A 13,729-nucleotide genomic window follows, 5' to 3' on the forward strand; every position below is an offset into this window, starting at 1 on the left:
GCTCGGCGACAGCCCCAAAACATCACTGCTCTCGAGAAGATCTGCATGGAGGAATGGGCCAAAATACCAGCTACTGTGTGTGCAAACCTGGTAAAGACCTATAGTAAACGTTTGACCTCTGTTATTGCCAACAAAGGTTATGTTACAAAGTATTGAGTTGTATTTTTGTTATTGACCAAATACTTATTTTCCACCCTGATTTACGAATAAATTCTTTACAAATCCTACCATGTGGATTCATGGATTTTTTTTTCACATTCTGTCTCTCACAGTTGAAGTGTACCTCTGGTGCAAATTACTGACCTTTGTCATAATTTTAGGTGGGGGAACTTGCACAATCGGTGGCTGACTAAATACTTTTTTGCCCCACTGTAATTACCCAGCTACATTTCTGAAAGAATGCAAAAGCATTGACATATATTTTTCCTTCCTACAATAGCCCGACGGGCAGGGAAGAGATAGATTTTGGTAGCCCGGGGACGTCGGGCTAGCGATATTGCGAGCCCTGTATCTGATTGAGGAATCACTCATCTTTGGAAAAGAGAGTTTATTACAGAGAAATATCTCTTTCCAAAATAAAAGCTATACTATCCACTTCTTCTGGGCTATATTCTCAGCAGCATAAGGAGAATCATGTGCTAACAGCTGTCTAAATGACTCGGCTAAAGTTAGTAGCATGCTTGTTGTTAGCTCGTTAACGTGTTGGCCGTCTAGCCCCATGCACGGAGCGATCGGCGGTAGCTCGTTAACGGAGATTTGCCGTGTTGTGGCGTTAAGGTCATTTCAATGAGATTAACCTGAAAGCACTAGTGGGAACACAACGAATATGACTGCACATTTACGCCGACATCATCCTAGTGCAAAGACAAGTGGAAGCAGACAAAAAAAAGCAAGCAATGTCAGGCAAGTCAGAGTCGAGTCTCAAGTCACTGGTGTAAAAGTCCGAGTCAAGTCACAAGTCTGAAATTTTGAATTTCAAGTCCTTTCGAGTCTTTAAAAAAAAAAAAAAAAACGAAAAAAGAATGTTGCAGTTATATGCTAAATATAAATATTAGACCATGTAATTTTTAAATCTGTGTTTTTCTCAACACATGACAAAATAGTGAACAAATTGTGAAATTGCACCTCTTTAAAATGCAGCTCAATTAAACCTAGCTCCAAGAATAATTTTCACCGACAGTTCTGAGATAAGCTGCATGTTATTCTTGGATGCGGTTGTAGGACCGGTGTCGTGCCAAAGTAGGTATCCCCGACAGAATTTGTTTCCCCTGTGCTGGGAGCACGCAGGAAGTACTGATGTTTTCATTTTGTGAAAAATTAGTATCATTACATTACCATTCAGTTTGAGGGTTACAACAGAAAATTATATATTTATTGCTCACGGGGTATCAGATGGGATTATTTTAATAAACCATAAACATTTTGGCTAATAACTATTTTTATTCTCCTGTAACTTTATTATATAAAGAGCTAAATCCTCCAAAGTTTCAGGAGAAATGCGTCATAATAAGAAGTGTTTGTGAACGAAAAATCAGCAATGTGGGATACTGTTTGTCCGTGATTTACACAGGGGGAACAAATTGTGGCAGGACCAGCCTGATATTATTTGTATCCCACTATAACTTCGTTGTATAAAGAGCTAAGATCTCAAAAATGTCAGGAGTAGTTAGTCATTATAAGAAGTGTTTGTAAACTAAAAATCAACAATGCGGGATACTGTTTGTCTGTGATTTGGACAGTCCAGCGTGTGCTCCCGACGCAGGGGAAACAAATTCTGTCGGGGATACCTAGTTTGGCACGATAGTAACTTCAGGTCACTGCAACAAGCCCAGGTACAGTTTACCGCCAGATGGGTACAGGACCTTGAAATGCACCGTGTAGAACGAAAGACCATCGTACGTATCATAAGTTTACCAGTCTCACAAATCGTCTTCATAAATACACAATCGTTAACCGTTTATTAATAGGACCTTTAAGCTCAACGGTAATTAATTAGCAGTGGAAATAATTTCTGGTACGCATCACAGAAATGTAGCAGTGACAATAATACTGTATGCTGTAATCGTACTGGGCAATTAGTGATACAAAAAACTTGTTTTATCCTGTGAATTATGTTTTTGTCACTGTACCATAATAACAGAAGCGAAACGCAATATTGTGTCAGGACAATTCACTATTTATGCACAATAAACAAAGGAGCATAGCGCGACAATTTCTTTTCAGCGCCAGACTTGCTTGTAACCTATATCACCAATTATGTTAAGAAAAATGACGCATTAACTACAACAGCAGACTAACCTGTGAGCTGGAGTGTTCTGGGACGTTATATTTGGTCTTTGAATGGCTGCAATCCAGGCCACCCGTCGCCTCTTTGTTACTTCGGAAACATGGCTCGAACAATTTCTCTTCAACGACGTAATCCGATAACAACCGATCTCTTTACCCGTCGGCTTTCCGTGGCTGTCATGCGACCGGCTATTGCAGTTAATAACACAACGGCTTCTTGCCATTTTTGTGTTTCTTTTTTATCGCTGTGATTTCAATTGAAAGCCTGCGTGCGCTAGTACCTCTTGCCACGAGTTCCCAGAATCCTTTGCGGTTTTACCCCTGAATGACGTCACATTTTCAATCTCTATATAATATGCATTTTAAATTTTATATTTGGGGTGAAATATCAAGTCTTTTCAAGTAAACCGGTTCAAGTCCAATTCAAGTCCCAGGTCATTGGTGTAAAAGTCCAAGTCAAGTCACAAGTCTTAGAACATTTTTTCAAGTCAAGTCTAAAGTCATAAAATTAATGACTCGAGTCTGACTCGAGTCCAAGTCATGTGACTCGAGTCCACACCTCTGGTATATATATATATATATATACACACATATATACACACACATATATATATACACACATATATATACACACACACATAAAAACACCCAGCACGCCCCTGCGGGCGGTTTATCCTTCAAGCTCGGGTCCTCTACCAGAGGCCTGGGAGCTTGAGGGTCCTACGCAGTATCTTAGCTGTTCCCAGGACTGCGCTCTTCTGGACAGAGATCTCCGATGTTATTCCCGGGATCTGCTGGAGCCACTCGCCTAGCTTGGGAGTCACCGCACCTAGTGCTCCGATTACCACGGGGACCACCGTTACCTTCACCCTCCACATCCTCTCGAGCTCTTCTCTGAGCCCTTGGTATTTCTCCAGCTTCTCGTGTTCCTTCTTCCTGATATTGCTGTCATTCGGAACCGCTACATCGATCACTACGGCCGTCTTCTTCTGTTTGTCTACCACCACTATGTCCGGTTGGTTAGCCACCACCATTTTGTCCGTCTGTATCTGGAAGTCCCACAGGATCTTAGCTCGGTCATTCTCCACCACCCTTGGGGGCATCTCCCATTTTGACCTCGGGACTTCCAGGTTATACTCGGCACAGATGTTCCTGTACACTATGCCGGCCACTTGGTTATGGCGTTCCATGTATGCCTTGCCTGCTAGCATCTTGCACCCTGCTGTTATGTGCTGGATTGTCTCTGGGGCATCTTTACACAGCCTGCACCTGGGGTCTTGCCTGGTGTGATAGACCCCAGCCTCTATGGATCTTGTACTCAGAGCTTGTTCTTGTGCTGCCATGATTAGTGCCTCTGTGCTGTCTTTCAGTCCAGCTTTGTCCAGCCACTGGTAGGATTTCTGGATATCAGCCACCTCCTCTATCTGCCGGTGGTACATACCGTGCAGGGGCCTGTCCTTCCATGATGGTTCCTCGTCTCCCTCCTCTTTCTTGGGTTTCTGCTGCCTGAGGTATTCACTGAGCACTCGGTCAGTTGGGGCCATCTTCCCAATGTATTCTTGGATGTTCGTTGTCTCATCCTGGACTGTGGTGCTGACACTCACCAGTCCCCGGCCCCCTTCCTTCCGCTTAGCGTACAGCCTCCGGGTGCTGGACTTGGGGTGAAACCCTCCATGCATGGTAAGGAGCTTTCTTGTCTTTATGTCAGTGGCTTCTATCTCCTCCTTTGGCCAGCCTATTACCCCAGCAGGGTACCTGATCACGGGCAGGGCGTACGTGTTGATGGCCCGGATCTTGTTCTTACCATTCAGCTGACTCCTCAGGACTTGCCTGACCCTCTGCAGGTACTTGGTGGTTGCAGCCTTTCTAGCGGCCTCTTCATGGTTCCCATTTGCCTGCGGGATCCCCAGGTACTTGTAACTGTCCTCTATGTCTGCAATGTTGCCTTCTGGTAGTTCAATCCCCTCAGTTCTGACTACCTTCCCTCTCTTTGTTACCATCCGACTACACTTCTCCAGTCCGAACGACATTCCAATGTCATTGCTGTATACATATATATATATATATATATATATATATATATATATATTAGGGGTGCAACGATATTCGTATCGATATTGAACCGTTCGATACAGTGCTTTCGGTTCGGTACGCATATGTATCGAACAATACAACATTTGTAATTTATTTGATCAACTTTCCTTCTGACGATGCTGTCTGTGTTGAGCGCTCAGTGAATCTGCGTTCGACTACTCCGCCTAGGCTGCACTGTCGAGCGCAGATCCACTGAGCGCTCAACACAGACAGCATCGTCAGAAGGAAGAGCGCAGGGCAAGCTAGCAAGACAGAAGTTAAGCTCTCCTTGCAAGATGGACCTCCCCCACTCTCATTCAGATCTGGCGTTTGGAATTATTTTGGTTTTCATGTGACGTATGACCCTGAAGGTAAGCGAGTCATGGACTAAAGTAAAACAGTATGTTGGATGTGCCACGCAATGCTTAATTACATGGGTGGGAACTAGTGTGTTAGCGCAGTTAGCTCGTTAACGTGTTGGCCGTCTAGCCCCATGCACGGGGCGATCGGCGGTAGCTCGTTAACGGAGATTTGCCGTGTTGTGGCGTTAAGGTCATTTCAACGAGATTAACCTGAAAGCACTAGTGGGAACACAACGAATATGACTGCACATTTACGCCGACATCATCCTAGTGCAAAGACAAAAACAACAAGCATGCTACCAACTTTAGCCGAGTCATTTAGACAGCTGTTAGCACATGATTCTCCTTATGCTGCTGAGAATATAGCCCAGAAGAAGCGGATAGTATAGCTTTTATTTTGGAAAGAGACATTTCTCTGTAATAAACTCTCTTTTCCAAAGATGAGTGATTCCTCAATCAGATACAGGGCTCGCAAAATCGCTAGCCCGACGTCCTGAGGCTAGCGATTTTTTTCAGACGGGCTACCCTGCCCGTCGGGCTATTGTAGGAAGGAAAAATATATGTCAATGCTTTTGCATTCTTTCAGAAATGTAGCTGGGTAATTATGTCATTGGCATCGGTGAGCCACTGTCAATATGTGACATATTGAAATCGCGTTTGAATTTGCGCTTGTTTTTTTGCTTTCACTTTGCAATCGTGCGAACTGTGTATAGAGAGCGACAGCACTGATCTGTGAGTGATGATAATTTGTGCACCAATTCCTCTGACATCGTCTTATTAATCGTTAGCTTACTATGCAAACATGACAAGTGAAATCTCCCGCAGCAAGCTTAAACATGTGAGAGGTTGATCGCGCAGAGAATCGCTGAGCTTATGTGAGTGCGTGTGTAAAAGCAGCAGTATATATATTTTAGTTCTGCTGAGCCAAATAAGACAGGTCGGGGTGAAGAAGTGACAGCCAAAGAAAAGCTTACCACAAAACGGAGAAGTTATGACAAATCAGACTATAAGGCAAAAAGAAAGTGCAGCTTTATGGTTTCATGGACAAAATAATTTCTGTGGCTGCAATATGACGAGCTAAATAACCAGGGCTGCACATAAGTGGTCCGCAGGTGCGCATTCTCTGTCAAAATAAAAAACGCGCACAAGGGTTAGGGTTAAATTTAAAAACTGTACTTTTGAGTTAAAATATATATTTATAATTTTAATAAATGACAAATTAAAAAGGCATGAACATTTTTTTGTATCGAAAAAATATCGAACCGTGACACCAAAGTATCGAACCGAACCGTGAATTTTGTGTATCGTTGCACCCCTAATATATATATATATACATACATATATATATATATATATACACACATACACACATATATGCATGCTACATATCTGCATATCAAATAGCTCTAAACTGCCCCATTGCACTGTGTGTATACAATCCAATGCACCTCAATGTGTTCTGAATTCCATTAGGAGACTATCACAACTCCACACATCATTATAACCTAAGCATCTTAACACCTGGTATTCTCCATTAACCTTACCTAATATAGCGGATGAGAAACACACTCCCCTCTCATTCCTTGAGCAAGGCATTTGGCATCTCATTGCTCCAGTGGAGCGATGAATGAGAAAATGAGATTTAAGAGAGGCACTGAAGGCCTGTTTTGACTCTATATGTTTTTTTTCCCACTTCAGCTCTGCTATGCTGGTGCTTTAGATAGAAGTCATAGATAGTATACTAGCAAAACAAGAAGAAAACAAAAAAAATGGATGTGTGCAAGAGGTTCTAAAAATATCTTAGCTTGAAGTCACATTCAAGGAAGAATGGCTTAAAATTGCAATAGTCATGAACAAAAAAAACTAATTTGCAGCAGGCATAAGTTATGGTGTCTGTATAAGTTCAGGAAATAAAATTTTTTTATGATTACCAGAGACTCATTGCTTGTAGCACATTCGGAAAAAACAATAATTTACTAGAATTTCACATAGGACTCATTGTTGAATTTAGTATCATATCAGCAGCTGTAGCTGTCTTTATCTTGGCGTCATTACCTTGGACGAGGATGTGAACTGAGGTGGTTCTTGGTCGACTGCTTGTCTGGATTGCACACACATACTGTCCTTCATCTGTCATGTCCACATTTTCAATCTTGATGGTGAACTCCTCTTGATTAAGAGTCACCAAACTCACTCTGGGATCAATCGACCACTTGTCTTCTCCAGCATACAGTATACTTGACCGATTAAGCCATGCTGTGTGTGTGACAACATCCCCGAGTGCACACCTGTGAAGGAACAAAAACAACACTGAAAGTAGGGTTATTTTTAAGATTCAGTGATTTCCATGAGGGAGTACTCATGGAAATCACAAAAACATACTTTATATGATCAACCCCTCCCCACTACGTATAGACTTATTTTTTTAAATGACAAATTTGTATTTATTAATTTATTTTTTCCCTGTTTCTTTGAACTAAAAACATGTACTCTATTGCATGCTACATTTATGATTCAAAAATGTGCTGATGCTTATAAAAGCTGAACTTCTGGTATGACACAGTGTAGAGAGAGGGGATTGTGCAGCTGAATTTAATACGATTACTTTTAGATTATACACTAATAATAGTAAGCAAGTTCAATAGAAACGATATGTGTTGTTTTTTTATTTATTTATTAAGAATCACTGTATTACTTTTAAAAAGTAGTAGAGAGGTCCCCCATACAGAGAGACAGGCAACCAGTCATAACATAGAAACAGAAAAAAACTAGAAACACAATTTCTAATGTGCATTTTATCATGTAATTGTGAAGTAATATTCTGATGCGACACGCTGAAATTGGAATAGCAATTATGTTCTCAGAAATTATGTAAGCTTAGAACAAGACTTATTTTCAATATGCAAATGCACTTACTGTGCAGCGTCAGGTTTCTTTTGTTGATCTACCCACACACTTTGTGATATTCAAAACTGATTGAAATAATGGGCTGAAACTGGATCGTTGTGGTCGGTTGCAATTACAACCGAATGCTTTCCGCAGTCAAAGAATACTGCTTTGATACAGGAGCTGATGACTGATGTTTGAATGTTTCCACGGAATGACACATCTGCTGTATTTTCATAATAGGTGTTTCAATCCTGCTGAGAATGTACAAAGGCCAAAGCCATATGAAGTAAGTGACTTAATGGTTAAAAAAAGAAAATGTGCAAACTGCTTTGGGCTGCCAATTGTCCATCATGTGAGTTGGGAGTTTTAACTTTCAGTAGCCTCAGTTCTGCACTCTAGAGCTGGAAATTCAACATTTTAAGTGTTTTGAATGGTGGCAGTGTAACAGGAGCTCACTGCTTTGCAACTGAACGAATCAGCTCCATTTACGCTGTCACAGTTTTTGTTGCACCATCAGTCACTTCCACTTCAGTGGCAGCAGTAGGGTCAATGGCATCCTTGGGGCATTTATGGCACTATAGAGGAAAAGAGCAATAGAAAAGCATGGGGTGCATGTTCTCCAGTGTTGGCGCATATATGGCACAGTGTATAATCAAATAAAATGCACATTTTTTATGCAATGTACACAGAAAACATACAATAAAAACCCTTGTAGCATTGATTTAATATGATGCACTAATTTTAAAGTATGGGTTTAATCAATAATGGCCACAGAAAGTAAACTTCCTCAACCAGATTCTAGTGCAGACATATGACTAAACGTTTCTAAAGAATCCTCAAAAACAGCATGATAGACACGCTTCCACTGTAGCTTCCCCTCAAGCAATTAAAGTAATTTACTGCCAAGAATTTTATGAATACATGCGTGAGTGGGTAGTATTATCTACTTAGAGGGCTCAAACTATAAAAGTACTAAATTAATATGAGTACATTTACATGCATTAGGCCAAAGGGGGAAAAAAAGGTTTTGTTTAACACAGTTTTCAACACATGTATTTTTTTTTTTTGCTTTTAACCTATCTTAATCCCAGCGTAAAATGGAGATCAAGAGGCTCTCCCATAGGGAGAAACAGACAGTCAGTCACACTCACATCTGTTAGGGTACGTGGTCTGTTGACCCAGTGTTTTGAATTAATGGTTTTTTGAATCTTTATTTGTCTTTATGTTCTCTCTGTATCTTATGTTTCCTAGTTCAGATTTCTTCCGATCTTGAGTTTATCCATATTTCTAGTTTCCCATTGTTACCCATTTTTCCTGTTGTGCCTGCCACACAATGTTTCCTGACAACGTCAACCAGCAACCTGCATTTCTAATAATGCCGCTTCAAACTGGCTACAAAAATCAATCCGTACAGATTTCTATTTTAAAATATCCATATTTACAGCAACTATTGTTTACAGTCTTGTACAAAAGACAGTTTGTATGAGGCTGATTCTTTAAAATTTTGTCACTTGGACAAATAAATATTACTTCAATATAACATACAAAATTCTGTGCCTGTATTTGTTTCATTGTCTGCCAACTACTACTATAAGACCACAAGTCAAGCAGCCACAAAGGGCAGACAGCTTAAGCTTTGGAAGGTTATCTGTATCACATATTATCATATCATCATGTCACCCAGCCAGTAGCAGGAATAGGCTGAACAATAGCATACATTGATGTACTAGTATTATAAATTAATGACATTGTTTATCTTCTTTTCACTTTTTGCCCCTGCATCTCTAACCTAATTTGTCTTGAAAAGGTTTTAACGAAAGTACAGAACTGCTGGCTAAACAAGTCATTAATGATCTGCTAACACTATTTCAATGTAAAAAAAAAAAAGAAAAAAAAAAGAAAGAAAAATTAATCATATTCACAATTGAAAATTGTCTGTTTCCTAATTTAACCTGAAGGCAGGTTCGGACACTGATTCTGGCACACAAAAAACACACAAGGACTTTGATTTGACTTTTTTTCAGCGGTTTACAGCATTTAGCAAAAATCCTCACCATCTGAATTTTAAACAACTTAGTATTCTTTCTCTTTGCTTAGCAGTCAACAAGCTCTGTTTACACTGCCTCCCAAATTCAAACCCATGAGAAACTGTGCACTCATATTTTACCAGTGGGAGTGCTGCAGCTTTGAGTGCAATGAAAGGAACAAAGGACAAAGTAGAAAGGAAATCAGAAATATGAGTCTTATTAAAAGACATTAATTGTGATTGTATACAGGAGTTCAACTCAAAAGTGGAAAGTGATTGCTTTCTAACTTTTAGTCCTCTTTTATTTTCTAAAAACATCAGAGTTTCCACCTAGTGGAAAGAAAAGAGTGAGATACTGAGGAGGATTTTTCCAATTTCCTACTCAAAGAGGAGTAGGAAAATGCCTAATCACATTTAATTCTGTTGTTGTTAAATGTGATTAGGCATTAAATGTGATTAGGCTGGGTTTTAAGGGGTATTTATTATTTTCTTCTTTTTTTGGGTTGTATGGAAGCCCCAAACGCAATTTCATTGTTCTTGACAATGACAATAAATAAATACTACTACTACACATTTAATTCAATATTATAGCCATGAAAAAGTTTGCATGGTTTTAATGCAAACTACTCCACATGAGATATTTAGTCTTCATGCACAATAACGTATTTTAGAATGTGAGTATGCGAGTCAACATATACACAGAAGCTAAAGTCTTAATTTATGAACTCAATATATACAAACTGTTCCAACTTCTGCAATCTGGTAGAAGGTTCCGCATCTTCCGGGCAAGGACAGAGAGACTCAAGAGGAGCTTCTATCCCCAAGCCATCCGTGCCCTAAACACACACACCCGCCCTCTCAGATCATCTATAATTGACTGAGACAGGACGCTTCCAGACACTAAACCAAGGCACAATGTACATTTCAATTCCTTTAATTTTAAATATGTTTATATTGTCTATCCTGTAAAATAGTCAGATGTCTATTCATATTAATGCACAGAATTCACCTGCTTGCTGCTATTACTGCACACTCACCCAATGTACATATACACACATATATATATATATATATATATATATATATATATATATATATATATATATATATATATATATATATATATGTGTGTGTGTGTGTGTGTGTGTGTGTGTGTGTGTGTGTGTGTGTAATGGGGATGTGGCGTACAACACTAGAGGCGTACAACACTAGAGGCCAACTCCAAGCCCATAGCACAAGTCACCATCAAGTGCGGGATCTACCAAGGAGATGCTCTGTCCCCACTGCTGTTCTGCATAGGCATGAACCCCCTCAGTGAGATCATTGACAAGACTGGCTACGGATACTGGCTACGGAACGGAACAGTTGTCAGCCACCTCCTGTACATGGATGACATCAAGCTGTATGCCAAGAGTGAACGAGACATCGATTCACTGATCCACACTACCAGGCTATACAGCAATGACATTGGAATGTCGTTCGGACTGGAGAAGTGTAGTTGAATGGTAACAAAGAGAGGGAAGGTAGTCAGAACTGAGAGGATTGAACTACCAGAAGGCAACATTGCAGACATAGAGGACAGTTAGAGACATAGAGAAGCCAAAAGGAAAAACGGTGCATGAGGTTAGTGAAATATTAATTTTAGAACAATACTTGAGAATGCTGTCTCCTGAGTTACAGACATGGATTAAAGAACGCAATCCAAACTCTGCAGCGGCGGCTGCAGAGCTGGCTGATGTGTTTGTGGCGGCACGGAAAAAAGGACAGCCATGGAGCCACAGCATGGAAAATGAGAGATGGTTCAAAATCTGTCCCTCACTACCAGAAAGCAGGGGTGAGTAAACCTCCAAAGAGCCAGTCTGTCAATATGCCGTCAAGACCTCCACCCAAGACTGTGATTTGTTATTTGTGTGGGATGGAGGGCCACACAAAACCTATGTGCCCAAAGAATTCTACAAAAATAACTCAGATGTGTTTTGTGCCCCGACAAAGTGTGGAGCCTAAAGTGGAGTTTGAGAATGGTTTCAAAATGACCTTAGTTGAGGTTGATGGGAAACCATTAAAGGCCCTTGTTGACTCAGGAAGTACTCAGACTCTTGTGCACCGAGACTTTGTTCCCGCAAATAAAGTTAATGTGAAGACAATCCCTGTTCACTGCATTCATGGAGATGAGAGATCATATCCAACAACAGATCTGTACATCAAGGTACAAGGACAAACGTATATTCTAAATATTGGTGTTGCAGAGAATCTGCCATTTCCAGTAGTGCTGGGTCGAGATCTGCCTGTGTTGTTTGACTTGCTGAATCCTAGTCATACATGCAATGTTGCAGTAACAAGAGCTCAAGCTAAGAAGAAAGAGGAGTCCCTACACCCACTCTGTGCCTTGCCCTTCTATGATGCGGACATAGAGACTGCACCCGGGAAGTCTCGTAAGTCATGTTGACAGAGAAGTCAAGAGAAGTTTCTACATACTGCTGTTCGAGCAGCTCCTAGCACAGAGCCTGAGTTACCTTTGGGTTTTAAAATCCCTGTTAATATTATTGAAATGCAACATGACGATCCATCTCTAACATCTCTGTTCCAGAAAGCTGCAGAGAGGAACCAAGGAACTAAGCAAGATTTGAACAGCAGGGGGGAGTTTCTGCTGAAAGATGGCATTTTGTATCATCAGAAGGGTTCAGCATTGCAGTTGGTGGTTCCTAGAGCAGTCCAGAAGGTGGTGCTCTTCTTGGGACACTCCATTCCATGGGCTGGCCACTTGGGAAAGCATAAAACCATGGCCCGCATTAGAAAATATTTTCATTGGCCTGGAGTGCGCTCGGATGTTACACTGTTCTGTAAAAGCTGCCCTCAGTGCCCTCCCCTCCAGAGCTCCTCTCCAGTCTCTACCAATTATCAGCACTCCATTTGAACGGCTAGGAATGGACATTGTTGGTCCTCTAGAAAGAAGCAAGGCAGGCAACCGTTACATGCTGGTTGTGACAGATTACGCTACAAAGTATCCAGAGGTCTTTCCTTTGAGATCAATAAAAGCCAAAGCAGTCGCCCTCTGTCTCATACAGTTCTTCTCAAGGGTTGGTTTTCCTCGTGAGATTCTTACTGACCGTGGCACTAACTTTATGTCCACTTTGTTGAAGCAGGTGTACCAGCTCCTTGGGATTAAGAGCCTGAGGACAACACCATACCACCCTCAGACAGATGGCCTAACAGAGCGCTTCAATCAGACTCTGAAACAAATGTTACACAAATTTGTCAATGAAACTGGTACAGACTGGGATCAGTGGCTGCCCTACCTCCTCTTTGCATATAGAGAAGTACCCCAGGCTTCTACAGGTTTTTCACCTTTCGAACTATTGTATCGCCATGAGGTACGAGGCCCCTTGTCTCTTCTAAGGGAGACTTGGGAGGGTGACCAAGAAAGATCACAGGCTGTCAATGTTGTCTCTTATGTTGTCCAGATACGGGAACGGTTGGAGAAGATGACGGAGCTGGCCCAAGCCCACAAAGCGGAAGCACAGCAGCACCAGAAGGCCTGGTACGACCAGTCAGCTCGGCAAAGATCCTTCAGTCCTGGTGAGAAGGTGCTGGTGCTTCTTCCAAGTGATGACAGTAAGCTGTTAGCAAAGTGGCAAGGGCCATATGAGATCCAAAAGAAACTTGGACAAACAACCTATAAGGTCGCTATTCCAGATCAGCCCCGCTCCAGCAGAGTACTGCACATTAACCTGCTTAAGGAATGGGTGGAGAGACCAAAAGCAGATGTCTTTCTGATCCAGGAGGTTTCAGAGGAGGAGGAAGTGGATGATCAGTATCTGCCAAAACCCACTCCTCAGGACCTGGATCTCAACCATCTTCCTGAGGAAAGACGGGCTCAGGTGAGAAACCTGTGTAAATTGGATGTGTTCAGTGAAAATCCTGGTAGAACGGACATTGTGGAACATGACATTGTGTTGAAAGATGGAGCTTCTGTGAGGAGAATGAGTTACAGGATACCTGAGCGTCTATTGATCCCGTTGAAAGAGGAGATCGACCTGATGTTGTCACTAGGAATCATTGAAGCCTCGAAGAGCGAGTGGTGCCACCCGGTGGT

The 13,729-nt window shown here is 41.4% G+C and overlaps 1 protein-coding gene across 6 annotated transcripts in view; it reads right to left on the bottom strand.

Annotated features, from left to right (window-relative positions):
* The window catches only part of ntm (neurotrimin), a 181,228-nt gene that overhangs the window by 84,304 nt on the left and 83,195 nt on the right, over positions 1 to 13,729 (bottom strand). For all 6 annotated transcript variants that reach the window (XR_014894065.1, XR_014894066.1, XM_085288305.1 and 3 more), the window contains exon 2: positions 6,777 to 7,009. Coding sequence is in view for 4 of the 6 variants with exons in the window: in XM_085288305.1 (XP_085144431.1) it covers positions 6,777 to 7,009 (233 nt within the window). In the remaining 2 variants the exon portion in view is untranslated. The remainder of the gene's footprint in view (positions 1 to 6,776; positions 7,010 to 13,729) is intronic.

Source organism: Mchenga conophoros, linkage group LG10, assembly GCF_057382185.1.
Source record: "Mchenga conophoros isolate Kocher_MC1m ecotype Shallow Benthic linkage group LG10, M_conophoros_male_GT1.1, whole genome shotgun sequence".
NCBI lineage: Eukaryota > Metazoa > Chordata > Actinopteri > Cichliformes > Cichlidae > Mchenga > Mchenga conophoros.